This window comes from Myxine glutinosa, chromosome 14 (genome assembly GCF_964187855.1).
Source record: "Myxine glutinosa chromosome 14, kmMyxGlut1.1, whole genome shotgun sequence".
Lineage (NCBI taxonomy): Eukaryota > Metazoa > Chordata > Myxini > Myxiniformes > Myxinidae > Myxine > Myxine glutinosa.
In genome coordinates, this window is record NC_136274.1 from 35,857,318 (window position 1) to 35,875,837 (window position 18,520).

At 44.0% G+C, this 18,520-nt stretch overlaps 1 protein-coding gene across 1 annotated transcript in view; it reads right to left on the reverse strand.

The window, feature by feature from the left end:
* The window catches only part of LOC137439622 (polycystin family receptor for egg jelly-like), a 100,226-nt gene extending 85,743 nt beyond the window's left edge, over positions 1 to 14,483 (reverse strand). The window contains exons 1-6 of the mRNA XM_068135554.2: positions 14,164 to 14,483; positions 9,335 to 10,410; positions 7,540 to 7,700; positions 4,032 to 4,202; positions 1,005 to 1,270; positions 655 to 813 (exon numbers count right to left, since the gene is read on the reverse strand). Coding sequence (XP_067991655.2) covers positions 655 to 813; positions 1,005 to 1,270; positions 4,032 to 4,202; positions 7,540 to 7,700; positions 9,335 to 10,410; positions 14,164 to 14,451 — 2,121 coding nt within the window. The 5' untranslated portion in view covers positions 14,452 to 14,483. The remainder of the gene's footprint in view (positions 1 to 654; positions 814 to 1,004; positions 1,271 to 4,031; positions 4,203 to 7,539; positions 7,701 to 9,334; positions 10,411 to 14,163) is intronic.
* Positions 14,484 to 18,520: the final 4,037 nt, after the last annotated feature.

Consider the following 18,520-nt stretch of genomic DNA (forward strand, 5'->3'; position numbering starts at 1 on the left):
GTGGGACATACACAGGTAAAAAAAAAACCTGTACCCTTAATAATTGTGGCCTAACCTGTATCCTAATTTCACTAGCCTGGTGTTGGCTTAGTGGTTGGGGTTAGGGTTAGGGTTAGGGTTGTTAGGGTTGTTAGGGTTAGGAATAGGGTTGTTAGGGTTAGGGTTGTTAGGGTTAGGGTTGTTATGGTTAGGGTTAGGGTTGTTAGGGTTAGGGTTGTTAGGGTTAGGGTTGTTAGGGTTAGGGTTGTTAGGGTTAGGGTTGTTAGGGTTAGGGTTGTTAGGGTTAGGGTTGTTAGGGTTAGGGTTGTTAGGGTTAGGGTTGTTATGGTTAGGGTTAGGGTTGTTAGGGTTAGGGTTGTTAGGGTTAGGGTTGTTAGGGTTAGGGTTGTTAGGGTTAGGGTTGTTAGGGTTAGGGTTGTTAGGGTTAGGGTGCCGGCTTGGGATCCTAGGATCCTGGGTTCGAACGCCGGTCGATCGTTGAATTGGGGGTGGGAATGAATAAGAGGAATCATAGAGGTAAGGGAGATGTTCCATCATATGCGCGGAATGGATATCGAACAGTAGAGGGCAAGGGGTCAATTTTCAGACCATAATACATAGAATGGCCTCCAAGGTCAGTTTTTCAAGACTATAAACGGATTTTTAAATGCTTACACTATCTGTGTCGCTTTTGTTCAAAAGAGAAAGTAAAGATGTGTACACTTGTACGGCTCCTCGGGCAACCACAGGATTTCTCCTCTTCGTCACCTGTAACGTTCCATTTGGAGAAGCTATGTCCTTCGAGAGGGACATATTTGCAGGTGGAGGAAAAGTCTGCGGACCCGCTCACCATGTTAGAAAAACATCAAGCGTACCAACAGACAGATCTCAACAGAGTATTAACATACGGTCAATAATGCGCGTTGGCATCTAGCTACCTCTCTCAAAAACGGGAATGAATGAGTCACACAATACTGTAAATATTTGGCAAATCAAAAAAAAAATTTCCAAGGAAAACATCTTACCTGCACCTGGACATCCACCTGCGTGCATTCGTAAAATGAGTTGCAGACGTCAATATGCACGACGAGGTTGTGGTTATTCGCGGGATCTCCAGTTGGCAGGATGATGTCTGAAGTTATTTCACTGTTTCTGTTGCTGAAAATGTACCTGGTGTCCTTTGTTTCGGCTCTGATGATGAACATTCCTGGTTCCGTGTCATGGTCGGCCGATGTAGCTTGGTACATCCACCGGGCGCATTGGAAGGTGAAGTCGGTCGAGCCTGCAGTACCTGATGACAGGTAGACAACAGAGGATGCATGTTTTGTCAATGATGGCAATGAGAGATGCATGTTTTGCTAAGACTTCACTCATCATACCTCATGATACCTCTTGACATTTTGCCTCCTCTTTTTACTTTCTCCTCTTTGCTACAAAACTACCACAAATCCTACACTTCTAGGACTTTCTCTCCTCGTTATTTGACGCAATCGTATTTCAGAAGTGACAGAAACCGCAGGCAGGTTGGTGGTCTTTCTGTCTTCTACCGACTCCTCTCCGGCCTCACCTCCCCATCTCTATCTGTGATCTGTCCTCCAAATATTCCTACAGGTCACACAAGATCTGCCAGCAACCCTCTTATGGTTAAACTGCCAAAATCAAGACTCTCTGCTCACCTTCACTCTTTCATTCTTCTTTTCTCTCGCCTCTGGAACACACTCCCCCACTCTCTTCAATCCCTCTCCTCCCTCCAGGTCTTTAAAACAGCTGTTCACCACCATCTCTTATCTTCCCCCATCCAAAACCTTGATCTTTTCTACCCCAATTAATTCACCCAAGATCCACTTTTTTGAAATACCGACTTCTTTCCTGGAAGTCCTAGCAGTGTCCATGTGTTTTTTACCTCTCCCACCTACCCCCAGGCCCCCCTGTACCTGGACAGGGGGGCCCCACGCCTCCTCCCACCAAGCCCTCTCCCTCCCACAGATCTCCTGATGTCCCTGCTCTCCATCTTGTTCTCCCGCTCCCTTTATCATATGTTTTATGTTTTATGTGTCAATTTGTCTTTTTTGTGATCAATGCTAGCTCTTACACGAGCCTCGATCTTGTATACAAAAAAAAAGAAAAAGGTAACTTCCTTTCTAACTGCTTCCGGTATTGGAGATTGAAGACAAACAGTAATGTTTAGAAACATAATGTTCAAAAGTATGAAGACTTCCCAAATGATGACTTACAAAAACACAACCACCTGAAGAGTTTATTTTGGACACCAGAGGTGCAAAAAATGGATTTCAACTGGGAATTTGCAAGATTTGTGCAATAAGAGCCACAGTTGCAATGGAAAAGCATACAGGGCACACACACACACACACCAACGACTCCATTTTGCGGCCCCAATTTCCACCTTGTTGTGGGGTCTCACATGGAACGCTTTTGGCACAAGTCATTCAGAAACCTGTTGGCCAGGCTTATAACGTACGACTGATGGTTACAAGAATACGGAATTTTGCTAACTAGTACACCCGCTAAGTACGGGAGGGGCAGAAAGCGTCATTCCTCTTTGGGGTATATAGATTACAGTCTCTCTATGGTCGGGTCTCAAGAACATTGGGTGTGTGTTCATTTACCAAGTTTCTTGTGGAGAGATTGCCAAGTGGTTTAAGCATTCGAGCAAGCACTGCATTCAAAACCGTTAAGGAACCGCTGGCTTGGCAAGTGCTAGCTAGCTGCTTGGTAAATGAGCGCACCCTGGACTTCCTCCCTTTCAGTTTCGTGTTAAACAGCAAGAGCGAGTTTCAGAAGTTCGCTACGAAAAACGCCATGTTAGCGCCAGGAAGAGTCATGCTATTAACCCAACACTTACGGGGTACCTAGAGTACAGTAGATCTTCGTTCAGTTCTGTAGGTAAAACTTACCTCACGTATGTCGGGATTCCTCCAAATTTCTTAATTTTGTGTTATAAACAGCATTAGCGACTGTTTCTAAAGCTAATCATATGTGTTTGTGGTTTATAATATTCATTACGTCTGGTAGAGACCGTTGCTCCCACGGAAACGCCATGATAAGCTATTTATATACGTTAACTCACCGGAAAAACCCCTTGGGGAGGTGGAATATTATTGGTATTAATATTGTTTTGTAATAACAATAATATTACGCTATCATCGTTAGTTTTGTTATTCGAAGCGGCCTTGGAAAAACACCACGCTAAAGCTAACTTAATATGGATATACACCTCAACACGCAACCCCATTGACGGCAATGGCGGGGAAAACCCGCTCGGGGGAGAAAACTCCCTTGGGGAGGGGGGCAAATGAATGCGCTACAACCTTCATTATGTAACCCTTGGTCATCCTGTCAAGTTTGGTTGAGATTGGATAAGTAACAACGGAATGTATTGGCGTCAAAAATGCACCAGACAGACACAAATGGCGTATTTTAGTATGTGTGTGATGATAAAAAGTTTCTAAAGCATTTGTAAGCTGAGTGATGCTGCGGTTAGTATTACAGCGGCTGGCCCTGCTTTTAGCAGTCAGTGGCTCTATTCTTTCCACAAACTGTAACTGAGCTTGATTTCATATAGTGTTTATTGGGCAGAAGACTAAGTAGAGATGGGAGAGGAAAATGTTTGGGAGGGCCAGGCTGGAAGGTAGCAGGAAGTAGGAGAAGGGAAGTAGGTTTGTTGGTGGCAGCAGGAGATTGGGAGGTGGTGGCCAATCAAGAGTGACAGTTAGTTTTCCCAGAGATCTACATGATGAGGCTGTGACCGCATATTGTCATTTGATTGAGTTCAACAGGGCAGGTGATTTTGGTGGAATTGTCGGTGTCTGCGATGAGGGTCATGAGAAGGTGGAAAGGTACAGCAAGTCGGAGGCTGAGTGTGGAGAGAAAGGGGAGCACATTCCATACTGTGCGTACCTAATGGATACATTTCTGATGGCCTGTGCCCCTGTGGTTTCTACAATATTGAGATATCTGCAGACTTTGAACCTTATCTGAGTTTTACACCTCTTCTGATGAATAGAATGCCTTTTCCACAATATCATGCATACCTGAGATTGGATTGCTGTGACATTTGCCCCCATAAGGTAGGACACCAGTCCGCAGGTTGTACACCGCAGTAGCCTTCGGCTGACCGGTAGTGGTGGCAGTCCCTACAACCACGTACGTTTTGTTCTGTTGAAGGAGCCCAGGGAGGATGGCCAGGCCCTCTAAATTGACACCTGAAATTTGATAATTAAAAAAGCCATCTGATTACACAAAAAAACGACTAAAAATAATTATCATTTTTAATACACTTGATGGATGTTGGCCTTGCATCCTGCACATGTACTCATAAGTGACCCAATCCTTGTACCCACCGACACCAATTTAGTAATCTATCTCGAGGTAAGCTTGTCGAATGCCTTCCTGTGTACATTTTATTTCAGTTGTACCCAAGGCCATTCTCAAGCTGTAGTGCATCTGAGAGTTAGAGTTTGGCCGAAATAGGAGCAAAAGGCAGTCTGCAATGATGAAGAAGCCGACTCGAAGTAGTGCCCGTTACTGGTGAAGACGAGCTCGCCATTAAGGAAGGAATTGGTAGTTGCATATAGAAACTAGTAACATCATTGAGCAGTCGGATTGAAAGAAAATGATGGGTTGGAACAGTTTATTTGATGGTGCAGCCTCCTGAGCGTGCCAAAGGCTGAAGCCTCGGCCTAGTGTCAGGAGTGCTTATATCTTTTTTTATTTATAACATCCTACGGACGTAAATGAACACTCGTTTTACGCTGGTGCTTTGCACATCATGTGCAGCAAATTTCACCTCCCTGCACCTTGTATATATTGTTATTTTAAAAAACGATAATTACTCTGTTGTGGAAAATGTTTTTCGAGTTTGTTTTATCCACAAAAATAGACTGTAATATAAATATACATTCGTGTTAAAAGTTTGGCCCTTAAAACCTACCCTTATGAAGGGGGACAGACATCTGTACAAACACACAACCTCACATTGTGTTTTATATGGTAGATCGTAACTGTAACACCTGGAGTGATCCCAACCTGCCTTGCACAAAGGCAAATTTATTGGTCCGTCACAGGATGCGCAGTCGGTCGATGTCTGTTTTTAAAGGCCATTTTTGATATACGGTTTCCCATTGTTTACAAAACAAAAAATGCAAATCAAAGAAGACTTTCCTGTTGATCCTTCCAGAGAGATAGGGTAATAAGCACATGGTATACACAAGTATATGTATATTTTTAAAAAACCCCACCATTAGAGGCCATTTTTCCCCACAGAGCAGGGATTGGCCTTTTTTGGGCACCGTGGTCCCCTTTTTGAAGCAATGTTTTATGGCCGGATGCTCTTCCTGGCGCCAACCCTGTTGGTCGCCTCTTGCGACACACAGGGAATTACCAGTGAGCTGGTACTCAATTTGCCGACCTCGGAAGGATGACAGGCTGAGTCAACCCCCCTTGTGTTAATTCAGCGATCGACCGGGATTCAAACCCAGGATCTAGGATCCCAAGCCGGCACCCTAACCGCTCAGCCAACACCAGGCTTGGTATACACAAGTATATGTACAATATATTTTTGTTTTAATACAACACAAGTACCAACAGATTCTCTGTGCACACAGGTTTTGTAGGCATAGATATTACCTATGACCAGCAATATAGTTGTCAGTACATTTCCTGTAGTTATTATTATTAATGAAAAGTTTACAAAGTGTGACCTTCAAGGCAAACATATCAATGCCGAAGTTAACCAACTATGACGATAAAAATAAAACAAGTGTTAGGCCCCAAAATACAGACTTGGCATTTAATATGGAATTTTTTTTTTGTGGCGGTGAACTTACTTTTCAAGATGTCTTAGAACCAAAAGTTCATTGGAATTATGTTGAAATTATTCTAGATTTTGTTAATGTGACCTTTAAAAGAAACAAAAAACCACATTTGACATTTCGAAACAAATAAATTGATCCTTGAAAGTGATGTAAACTGATATCGAACTCAATTCATGGTCAGTACTGTGTTAAACTTCTGTACGTTTTCCAGAAATATCTCTTTATTTTGCACATTAGCCAAAAATGTTTTAAACAAAAACAAAAGTTAAATTACGACTGGGATTACGGACAGTAAAATTACAGTTCAGTACTTCGTGTAACCCCCACGAGCATTCAGGAGAGCACGTACACATTGAGGCATGCTGTTCATGAGATTTGCCAAGGTTTGGACAGGAATCACTTGCCATGCAGTGACAATAGCCTGCTGCAATTCATGCACAGAGGTCGGCTGCTGGTCCAAGTGGTCGATTTGACGCGTTAATTCTGCCCACAAGTTCTCTATCGGATTCATATCCGGGGACATGGCAGGCCACTCCATATGCTCTACACCATGGTCAGCAAGAAAGTGTTGGATCATGCGAGCACGATGAGGCCGTGCATTGTCATCTTGGAAGACAAAGTTTCCTCGAAAGGCTGCACGAGCAAATGGAAGCAATGTTTCTTCCAAAATGGCCCTGTACTTGAACTGGTTCAGGTTTCCATTCAGAACAACCAGGTCAGTTTTGCCCCCTGCATGAAAAGCAGCTCAAACGGTCACCCCACCACCTCCAGCTTGGACTCTTGACACTATACAATCATTGTTGTAGGCTTCATGCACTTGTCTGTGCACTCGGACACGGCCATCTTGACGATAGACCAGAAATCTAGACTCGTCACTGAAGATCACGTGATTCCAGTGTCCTTGCTGCCATTGACGGTGCTCTCTGGCCCACTGCAATCGGCGCTGGCAGTGTTGTCTGGTCAGGCGTGGCTTTCTCAGGGGACGCCTGGCATGATAGCCTGCTTGAACCAGTCGTTGGTTGACTAGCCTTCTGGATACAGGCACATTTGTCAGTTGCTGCCACTCAGCCCTAAGCCGATTAGCTGACTTGGTACGGCCATTGCGGACTAACCGGTGCAGCTGGCGATCATCCCTCCTTGAGGTTCTGCGGGGACGTCCTGGCCTCGGTATTGGAGTAGGGACACCCCTCTGAGCATTTCGTTTCAGGATCTTTGACACCTGACCTTGAGTGATGCCATACTGCCGAGCAATAGCACGCTGTTTCATGCCGTAATTTCGTAAGGCCACCACTCCATGACAAACAGCATTGTCGAGTTGACGGACCATCTCCAGAGGAAGCGGCAATAACTTTTGGAGACGTGCAGCAGTTGTTTTCCACTAATACAGAACGCAACAACCCTTGTATACCCGACTGTGAAGCCAATTGTCAAATGCACCTGTCCGTACATTTTGACCCGCCACCTGTGATATAATCCTGTTGTTGACTTCTTGCTGCGACAGACAATCAGTGACATGGTTCTTTTAACAAATAAATCACCAAAGTGTAAAAGAAATTCACCAGATTGATATACTGAGTTAAGAAAGTAAACTCAAGTCAAGAAAAAAAAAAAATTCCATATTAAATGCCAAGTCTGTAGTTTGGGATTGAACCTCAGTTGGGTATAAATAGCCCAGATGGTTGGACAATCATTCAGTGTTTTTTGGTTTTTTTCAGGAAAAGCATACCTGTTGAAGTGTGGGCCTGGATAAGTATGTTCTCTTCTTTGCCTCCCTCCAGCAGTTGCCAAGTATACTCGGTAACTACGTCTCTTCTGCAATTCCCACACTCCATTTGGAGCTTCACTTCGTGTGATGTTCTGCTGGACTCCCAACAGTTATCTATGCACCTGCGAGCAGAATACCGGTCGGTACATGTTGCCATGTCACTGTGCGTGTCGTATTGCTGTTGCGGAGAGTGTTTGGTCATGTATGTCGATGTTCATGTCAGTAGGTGATTTGGGAAGCAGATGCATTATTTATTTTAGACAATGGAGAATGATGTGTGGGGTCTGAGTTGTTAGGGTTAGGGGTAGAAAACATTCCAAATTACTTCAGTCAATCATTCTGTAATGCAGACGACATTGAGCACAAGTAAAATCGAACTCTTCCGAAAGGTCATCTGAATCAACAAGATGGTGGCGCATTTCTACAGTGTGGCCTGAAAGTCGCTTTACCCCTGTTGCATTCCTCACACCTCCCCTCCGGCCTCCCCTGCTGTAGTATACAGCAAAACTGACTCACTGACTCACTGACGCGGTAGTCTGTAGGAAGTTAGACGGCATGGCGGACACAACTTGTTTGTGTCGTGGAGCAGTTAGTTGCTTGGGTTTTGGTGCAAAACCAAAGCATTCAGAATCATTCGAATCTCCCACCATGAAGTTGATTCTGAGGGCCTTTCACTCACTCACCGCAGGCAGGTCGGTGGTCTTTCTGTCTCTACCGACTCCTCTCCGGCCTCGCCCCCCCCCCCCCCCCCTGCTCTGTCTGTGCTCTGTCCCCCAAATATTCCTACAGGTCACACAAGACTCTCTGCTAAAATCAAGACTCTCTGCTCACCTTCACTCCTTCATTCCTCTTTACTCCCACCTCTGGAACAAACTCCCTCACTCTCTTCAATCCCACTCCTCCCTCCAGGTCTTTAAAACAGCTGTTCACCACCATCTCTTATCTTCCCCCATCCAAAACCTTGATCTTTTCTACCCCCGCTAATTCACCCCCAGATCCACTTTTTTGAAATACCGACTTCATTCCTGGAAGTTCTAGCAGTGTCCATGTGTTTTATACCTCTCCCACCCCCCCCCCCCCCCGCCTTCCCATGCCTCCTCCCCCCAAGCCCTCTCCCTCCCACAGATCTTCCGTTGTCCCTGTTCTCTGCTGTTGTACTTGTGTGCTTCCCTGTCTGTTCCCATCTTGTCTCCCGCTCCCTTTATTGTATGTTTTGTGTGTCCGTTTTATTTTAATTGTGATTAATGTTAGCTCTGCCACGAGCCTCGATCTTGTATAGAAAAAAACAATGTAATGGCAAACACACGAGCCAAACAATTGCTCAAGTGAGGACAGCATTTGCGGGACACTTTGGAAAACCTTCTCGACTCCTCTACCGTGCCCACCAAGTAGGCCTTGTACCTTTTTCGCGCACGTGACTCCACAAATGCTGCACGAGATGTCTAAGAGGACCTGGTGACGAATTCAGTGGTGTAATGAGAATGATGGAGCTTACACAGATACAATGGCTGATTAATTATAGTAAGTACTGCACCAAATAAATATCCTGTACTGTATATTAAAAGTTTAAGAACGAATGTCTTACTGAGAGGGGGTAAAGCGACTTTCAGACTACCCTGTAGGTACATAGTTAATCTTTGTACACCAACTACATTTTTTGGTGCAATACTGTGATAGGTAACTACTGTATTGTGTTATTGAAAGTATCTGAAATAGTCGTGTAATTTGTCCACTGTGAAACAATTGATTTTCTTACCGAATGGAGATATCCGCTGGCTGTCCGTTCACCACGTGCAGGTATTGGCTAACGTTGGAGATCCTTTCACCTTTGGATCCAGTCCCAGTGACCAGCAACAACGATTCTGCTTGCAACACATCATGAGGCAGGACGAAGTCCCCTCCTGGAGTCACGTGACCTCCACAAAGTGGTTGGAACTGATTTGCAGGATGTAAAACAAAGCATTCCCAGGATAAGTTGATATCCTGGTTGCTTTTAACTTCCATATCCGGATCATACGACTGACCTTTACCATCCACGACTACATCTAATACATTGCCTATGGTTCTTCTTTCACCACCATGAATCGATATTACTAGCGGGGATGGATGAACTTGCAGCACAACTACTGTGGACACCCCTATGAGTTCTTCAGAACCTAAAAGAACCCTCACCATGTAGTCTCCCGGCTTGAAATATCTGGATGGAAAGTACGCATCGGCCCAGGTAGAAACAATATTTCCAGAAGCTTTGTTGTTCGTCACATTAAAGACACTCCATTGGTATTCCCGATTTGGAATCTCATCACACAGGTTTTCCAAACCTACAGAGAGCAGTAGGTCTTCTGAGACATACATATTGATCATATTGCTGTAAACATGAGCTATGGCCATTGGGCAGGCTTTCACTGTGACCATCTGACTTTTATCTGTCTGCGTGTTTGAGGTGTTCACCGTAAAGTGTAGCTCGAAGATTCCATAGTAAGGGTACGTGTGAATAATACGAAGATTAGTATTATAAGTCATTGATGAGTTGATGTTCGGTAGAGCAAATATGGACGGGCAGAACGAAGGTCCAAGGATGTATGCGGAGCCGTCACCCGGCCTCAAGACAGAGCAGGATAAGTCTTTGGAGGGTGATGGAATTTTTATTTGCATAGTCCTTCTCTCGTTATACACCTTGACGTTCACCATCCCCACCCACAATAATGTTGTATAAAGTTCCAGACGTATGGCGATTCTGTTTCTCCAAGTAGCAGGTATCAGTTTCAATGCGGAGCACAGCAGCTCTTGATAGAAGATGATGTGAACAGTTGAGTTTGCATCAACATTTGCCTTGAAATAGCAGCAAAGAAAACAACGTGGATCAGTGATGGAAACAAAACCGTTACTGCAGTGAATTTTTGCAAAATTAAGAAAAATTTACAGCATGAAACCTTGGAGTCTTTTGCAAAGTTTTCAGAAATCTACTTGAGGAAGGAGTTGAGTGGGGAGCGGAGGGGTCGTATTTACATTTTTTAAACGCTGTGGGAGAACAGAGGTAGAATAAACGTTTGAGATGGAAGAGGAAGGAGGATGATCATGGAGACGATGTGGTAGGGGGGTCAGATATTCAAACATTCCAAAATATGCACACACACACACACACACACACACACACACACACACACACACTTGATTGTTGTTGATGCAATTTTCACTTTAGCCTCCTAATGTTGTGTTTTCACCCCTGTTTGTCTGTCTGTGAGCAGCATATCTCAAAAGGTTGTGGACCGATTATGACAAAACTTGTTGGATTAGTTGGTTAGGTGACAAGAACAAGCCAATTCGATTTTGGTTCAGGTTCTGATCTAGATCTGACCTATCAGTGGGATACAAAACATAAACTGTTCATTTTGGCATTTGGCAGAGGCACAGTGCCTTCAGAAAGTATTCACGCCCCTTGCCTTTTTCACATTTTGTTCTGTTACAGCCTGAATTTGAAATTGATTAAAGTGAGATTTTTTTGTCACTGATCTGCACAAAATATCCCATAATGTCAACGTGGATTTTTTTTAGAAATCTTTACAAAATAATTAAAAATGAAATTCAGAAATGTCTAATTTACAAAAGTATTCAACCTCCTGAGTCAATACTTCGTATAAGCGCCTCTGGCAGCGATTACCACTTCGAGTCTTCTGAGGTATGTCTGTATCAGCTTTGCACTTCTGGATTTGGGGAGTTTCTCCCATTCATCATTGTCGATTTGTTCAAGCTCTGTGAAGTTGATGGGGAGAGTCGATGAACAGCAATTTTCAAGTCTTTCCACAGATTCTCAATGGGATTCAAATCTGGGCTTTGGCTGGGTCACTCAAGGACTTTCACATGCCTGTTCTGAAGCCATTCCAGTGTGACTTTGGCTGTATGCTGAGTGTCATTGTCCTGTTGGAATGTAAATCTTGGCCGCAGTCTCAGTTCTTTTCCACTCTGAAGCAGGTTCTCCTCAAGGATTTCTCTGTATTTGGAAATTTTCTCTGTATTCTCTGTATTCATTGTTCCCTCTATCCTTACAAATCTCCCAGTCCCTGCCGCTGTGAAGCATCCCCATAGCATGATGCTGCCACCACCATGCTTCACGGTATGGATGGTATTAGATAGGTGATGAGCTGTGCTCGGTTTTCACCAGATGTAGCGCTTTGCATTCATGCCAAATAGTTCCGTTTTTGTCTCATCAGACCACAGAATGTTTACCTCATCCTCTGAGTCTTTAACGTGCCTTTTAGCAAACTTAAAGCCTGCTGTGATGTGCCTTTTCTCAGGAGTGGCTTCCGTCTGGCCACTCTCCCATAAAGCCTAGATTTGTGAAGTGCTGCAGAGACTATTGTCCTTCCAGCAGGTTCTCCCATCTCAGCCAAGGAATTCTGTAGTTCTGTCAGAATGGTTTTTGGGTTCTTCCTGGTTGCTCACTTTGGTAGGACGGCCAGCTCTAGGAAGTCTGGGTCGTTCCATATTCTTTACATTTCCTAATGATGGATCTCACTGTGCTATTGGGAACTTTCAACACTCTAGAAATTGTTTTATACCCTTCCCCAGTTCTATGCCTCCTCACAATTATATCTCGGAGTTCTACGGACAGTTCCTTGGACTTCCTGGTAGAGTTTCTGCTCTGACATGCACTGTCAAATGGTGGTACCTTATATACGAAGGTGTATTTCTTTTTAAATAATGTCCAATCAATTTGATTGGCGACAGGTGGACTCCAATCAAGTTGTGGAGACATCTCAAGGATGATCAAAGGAAATTGGATGCACCTGAGATCAGTTTGATGTGTCATAGGAAAAGGGTTGAATAGTTATTGACTCAAGACATTTAAGCTTTTCATATTTAATTGATTTATAAAACATTCTGAAAGAAAACTTCCATTTTGACATTATGGGGTATCATGTGTAGGATCAGTGAGAAAAAAAAAATCTCAATCGAATCCATTTTAAATTTAGGCTGTAACATCAAAATGTGAAAAAGTCAAGTAGTGTGAATACTTCTTAAAGGCACTGTATGTACTCTATCGAGTGCCATATTTGAAATCACGGGACAAAGGGCAGGTCAGGTGTAGGAGCATGCCACCACATCCACTTTCCACCTGTACTCCAGAGGCCTCCTTCTGGCTATCCCTCAGGCAGATGCCCGGAAAATCTCTATCTACTCGAGATACTGATCAACCTGCTGCAACCACAAGTAACATGGTCGGCACATTGACTCCCTCCACTCACTACGCTCCCTCGCTGAGAGAATCTGGTGAGCTGGATCAGCACCAGGAAAAACGATCCACATATCCGTACAGCCGCAGTGACGCTCACGGACTATACAGGTAACAAATCTCATCTGAGTCTCTCTCAGCAAATGATTGTTAGACAGAGTCAAACCAGTGGTAGCCAATGATACTCCAAAGAGACCTGGTACTGAAGGAGTTAGGTCATTGTCTCAGATCCTTGGTCAGAATCCAAGTCTGACATCCGTAGAGCAAGAGTGGAAACATCAAGGACTTCCAGACTCGGATTTTCATCCTCCTGCAAAGGTACCCCATGGTCCAGTGAATTCATGACTCCCCAGGCCTGACCCAGACTCATATCGACTTCTAGTTCACAATATGTGGAGACATGAATATCTTTGCCAAGGTAAGTGAATCTCTTTGTGACCTCAATGTACTGCCACAAACAGGTCAAGATAGCAGCATCCAATATGTCATTGAAAGCCTGGATCTTAGTCTGGACCCTGGAGACCCATAATAGCAGTGGCTCTTGACTCCTCATTCAATTCCTCGAGGGCCCACGTACCCCGTAAGGATGTCCAGAGTCTCCACAAAGATGCCTGCATAATCGGCAAAAATCAAGTTTAGACATCTTGCATTCCCAGACGATGCACCACAGCTTTATCGCTCCGACACCATCCGCAGAATCCAGTCCATCCAAGTGCTGAAAAGTGTGGGGGTCAGTGCACACCCCCTGATGAAGTCCAGTAACAATGGCAAAACTTTAGGGTCAACCAGAGTGCTCAGTTGCTCAATAGTGATGACTAGGCTTATTGTAGCAACTCTAATGCTGTGGCTCAAGTCCAAGAGAATGGTACCATCCCAGCCATGCCTGGATGTTGGCATGTTCAAGGATGAAAGGGTACCCTCTTTGGTGTAAACCCACACTGCAATAAATAGGTAAGGATCAATGTTAGGTGAAGAATTGTACTGTTTAAATGTGCATTGTATGAAAGGTGATGCATTGTCCAATAAATAGCTAGGGGTTAAAGTTAAGGACTTGTATATGGAATCTTCTGTAGTCTCCAGGTGAGGCCTTAGAAGAGAGAAGGGGGGAGTTTTAAGAGAGGGTTGTCTGTCATCCAGAAAGGAGGAGGTTTCAGAAAGGTCACAGTGCATATTGGCCATTTGCATGCCGAGATGTGTTCATTATGCATAGGAATGCCATGAAATACATCCATTTTGGTAAAATCCATTAATTTATGGACAAGGCCAAATTACTACGTAGTATCACAGCAGGACATTGTTTTTCATAAAACTTTTCATCGAAATCCTCCAGAGTCCAAGTGTGCATGATTTACCAGTAAGTTTTGATGAACTCTGATCCAGGGTCCCAACTGGATTCGAATATCAATATGCAAGGTTCGAACCCAGCTTGGGGTCACGTTGGCTAATGGTGCAGAACCCTGGATGTCAATACGTCTTATTACAATTGTTTTCTCAAAATCTAGAAGCAGATAGCTGTCAGATGTGCTGGCAGGTGTCCAATGACCCAACAGGTTATTCAAGCGACACTTGATACCATCAAATCCAGGTGAAATGGCAGATGAGGAATGGATCTGCGTGTCTCGAAAGTACCCAGACTCCATCCCGATGGGAAGAATATAATCTGCGGGAAAACAACAATTGTCATTTATGTGCTACTAGCTGAAGTACCCTGCGTTACCTGGGGAGGAGGCTAGAGGGAGTGGGAGAGGTAGGAGTGAGGGTGGGTGAGGGAAAGGGAGAGGAAGGGGAGAAGGAGGGGGGGAAGGAAAGGACAAATTTACCGGTACGAAGAGTGCTTTAACCTCAGCATTGCCCAGGTAAAAAAAAGAAATTGTAATACCCTCTGCCACTATCACCAGGTGGCACTACACGGTACATATTTACATAGAGAATTATGCTCCCTGCCCCTCTCCCTCTTCCCCTCCTCCCCCATGCCGCCTCATCAGGCCGCAGCCTGTTATGATATGTTACCCCCCACACAAAGTTGTATTTTTTCCTCAAGTTTGGAGTTTGTAACTTAAAAGATGTGGCCATGCATAAGGAACAAAGAAAGAAAGCTACACAGAGTTAAAGAGAGATAGACGACCAACAGACAATGGCATATATATATATATATATACACAGTGCATTCATAAAGTATTCAGACCCCTTCACTTTTTTCACATTTTGTTATGTTGCAGCCTCATGCTGAAATCGTTTAAATTCATTTTTCCCCTCATCAATCTACACTCAATACCCCATAATGACAAAGAGAAAACAGTATTTATAGAAAGTTTTGCAAATTTATTAAAAATAAAAAACTGAAATATCACATTGACATAAGTATTCATACCCTTTGCTATGACACTTGAAATTTATCTCAGGTGCCTCCCATTTCTCTTGATCATCTTTCAGATGTTCTACACCTTGATTGGAGTCCACCTGTGGTAAATTCAATTGATTGGACATGATTTGGAAAGGCACACACCTGTCTATATAAGGTCTCACAGCTGACAATGCGTATCAGAGCAAAAACCAAGCCATGAGGTCGAAGGAACTGCCTGCAGAGCTCAGAGACAGGATTGTGTCGAGGCACAGATCTGGGGAAGCCTACATAAAAAATCTCTGCTGCATTGAAGGTTCTCAAGAGCACAGTGGCCTCCATAATTCTTGAATGGAAGAAGTTTGGAACAACCAGGACCTTTTCCCAGAGCTGGCCGCCCGGCCAAACTGAGCAATCGGGGGAGAAGGGCCTTGGTAAGAGAGGTGACCAAGAACCCGATGGTCACTCTGGCTGAACTCCAGAGATCCTGTGTGGAGATGGGAGAAACTTCCAGAAGGACAACCATCACCAGCACCAAAGCCAACACTCCACCGATCTGGGCTTTATGGCAGAGTGGCCAGACTGTGCAGATATATATCTGTGCAGTGTCTGTGTTGTCTTGTCTTGTCACTGAACTACTCCCTCCAACTTTTGTGAAATCGTACCAAACGTCTGGTGTGCACATATCTCTCCCGTCGGTATGTCCTAAGGGTATTTTTTTGGAAAAAATTTCCAAATGTTTTTTTTTTTGGGGGGGGAATTTTATTTGGGATTTTTTTTTTTTTCAACTTCAATTGTTTATAAAATGTGATATCACGTATATTACAAATACGTTTGTGCAAAATAATTGTTTGAATTATGATTGGTTTAAACCATGACAAAACGGCAACTCGGGTACAGTCATTTATCTATATATCGACACATCTGGGCAGTGTCTGTGTTGTCACTTAACGACTCCCTCAAACTTTTGTTTCCGTGGTTGTGAAGTGTTTTTAATAACGTTGTGGTGGTTTTGAATCACGTGGTGGTGAGGTATTTTGAATTATGTGGTGGTGAGGTGTTTTTAATTATGTGGTGGTGAGGTGTTTTGAATTACTTGGTGATGAGGTGTTTTGAATTACGTGGTGGTGAGGTGTTTTGAATTACTTGGTGGTGAGGTGTTTTAAAATCACGTGGTGGTGAGGTATTTATAATTACGTGGTGGTGAGGTGTTTTTAATTATGTGGTGGTGGTGAGGTGTTTTGAATTAGTTGGTGATGAGGTGTTTTGAATTACTTGGTGGTGAGGTGTTTTGAATTACATGGTGGTGAGGTGTTTTGAATTACTTGGTGGTGAGGTGTTTTGAATTATGTGGTGGTGAGGTGTTTTGAATTACTTGGTGGTGAGGTGTTTTGAATTACTTGGTGGTGAGGTGTTTTGAATTACGTGGTGGTGAGGTGTTTTGAATTACGTGGTGGTGAGGTGTTTTGAATTACTCGGTGGTGAGGTGTTTTGAATTATGTGGTGGTGAGGTGTTTTGAATTACATGGTGGTGAGGTGTTTTGAATTACGTGGTGGTGAGGTGTAATCGTCCCAAACTTCCAGTCTGCACCTTCCCCTCCCCTATGTATGTGCAGAGGGGTTCTTTCTTGAAAAAAAAATAATTCAACCTAAATCTTCAACCTAAATTGCCGATAAAAATGTAATATCACAAAAACAACAAATACATTTGTGCAAAATAATTGTTTGTATTATGATTGGTGTAAATCATGGCAACACAACAACTCAGGTACAGTCATTTATCTATATATCTATATATCTGGACAGTGTCTGTGTTGTCATTGAACTACTCCCTGAAACTTTTGTTTCCATGGTTGTGAAGTGTTTCTTATAACGTGGTGGTGGTTTTGAATTACGTGGTGGTGAGGTGTAATCGTTCCAAACTTCCAGTCTGCACCTACCCCTCCCGTATGTATGTGCTGAGGGGTTCTTTTTTGAACTTATATATATTTTTCAACCTAAATTGCTTATAAAAAAATGTAATATCACAAACACTACAAATAAATTTGTACAAAAAAATTGTTTGTATAACGATTGGTGTAAATCATGATAACACATCAACTCAGGGACAGTCATTACCCTCAGTTAAAACAAGCCCGCTCCTCTGTAACGACGCGTGGTGAGGCGAGCGCAGCGCGCCGAGCCAAGCTAGTATATATATATATATATATAGATATTTTGTCGCATGTCTACCCTGTAGTGAACATGACGGATGGCCGACCGAGCTTTACCTCCGAGGCATATACCCAACTATGGCGGTAGTGACATGTGCGGGGGTAGTGGAGGGCAGCGAGGTCCTTACCTGTGCAGATGTCACTTGGGCGTCGTCACAAAGCCAGCACCAACGAGTGGAAAATATCCATCTGCTCGCTTGAAGCCCCGCATTGGGAGAGCGAGTGAACGCGACCACCAAGCCCCGAACAAAAGAGAGACCGGGAATGCAAATCGACTGCTTGTCACGAACCCAGGATAAGAGAGAGAGTATAACTGTGGCTGCTCGTCATGAAAGCCAGCGCAGAGGAGAGAGAGAGTATAACTGTGACTGCTCGTCATGAAAGCCAGCGCAGAAGAGAGAGAGTATAGCGGCGCTTTGCCTTTTTACTCCTGGCGCTAGAATGTTCTTTCTGACATCACACTCTCACCAATCAACAAGCGCCACACGCTCACCCCATCGTTCTTTACCCAATCGTTCTTCAGGGCATGGCCTCACGACCACCCTTGGCGCCCATCGAGAAGATTCGACTCTGTGGTGTTAGTGGTGTCTTGGCATCGTCGGTGATTGCTTTATTTAATTTTAGGTGCTGATCGCATGGCTGGTGTTGCATGTGTCATAGGGAACAAAGGGAAAACCACCGAGGCAATTTACATACAGGGAATTATTCCTTATACCCTAACTAATTAGCATAGCTCCACACTCGCATGGAGACAAATATACACTTACACGACATTTGGGCCTGACTTAATTACAGGAAGGATTCATCTTCTTTGCGACAGATGGAGCACTACCCAATACAATTCTACCTCGACTAAGGTATTTTATCACCTACCCCCTCAAACTTAACACAGTACCCCCCCCCCCCCCGCCCCCTGCCAGAACTGTAGCTCCTGCAAGGTTCACTGCAGGCGTTACCATTCCAGCCTTAACACCTACCGACTCACACTTAATTAGCCTATGAAATAAATTAGGCGGGGCTGTGGGAAGCGAGCCGTAGCTAACTTACCTGTTCTCCTTACCATCCTACACCCCTTAAGCAACAATACAAATATTTACAACTCTTGGAATCCTCTGTCAAGTCCTGGGGCGGGTAGAAAAAGGGTCAACACACAAG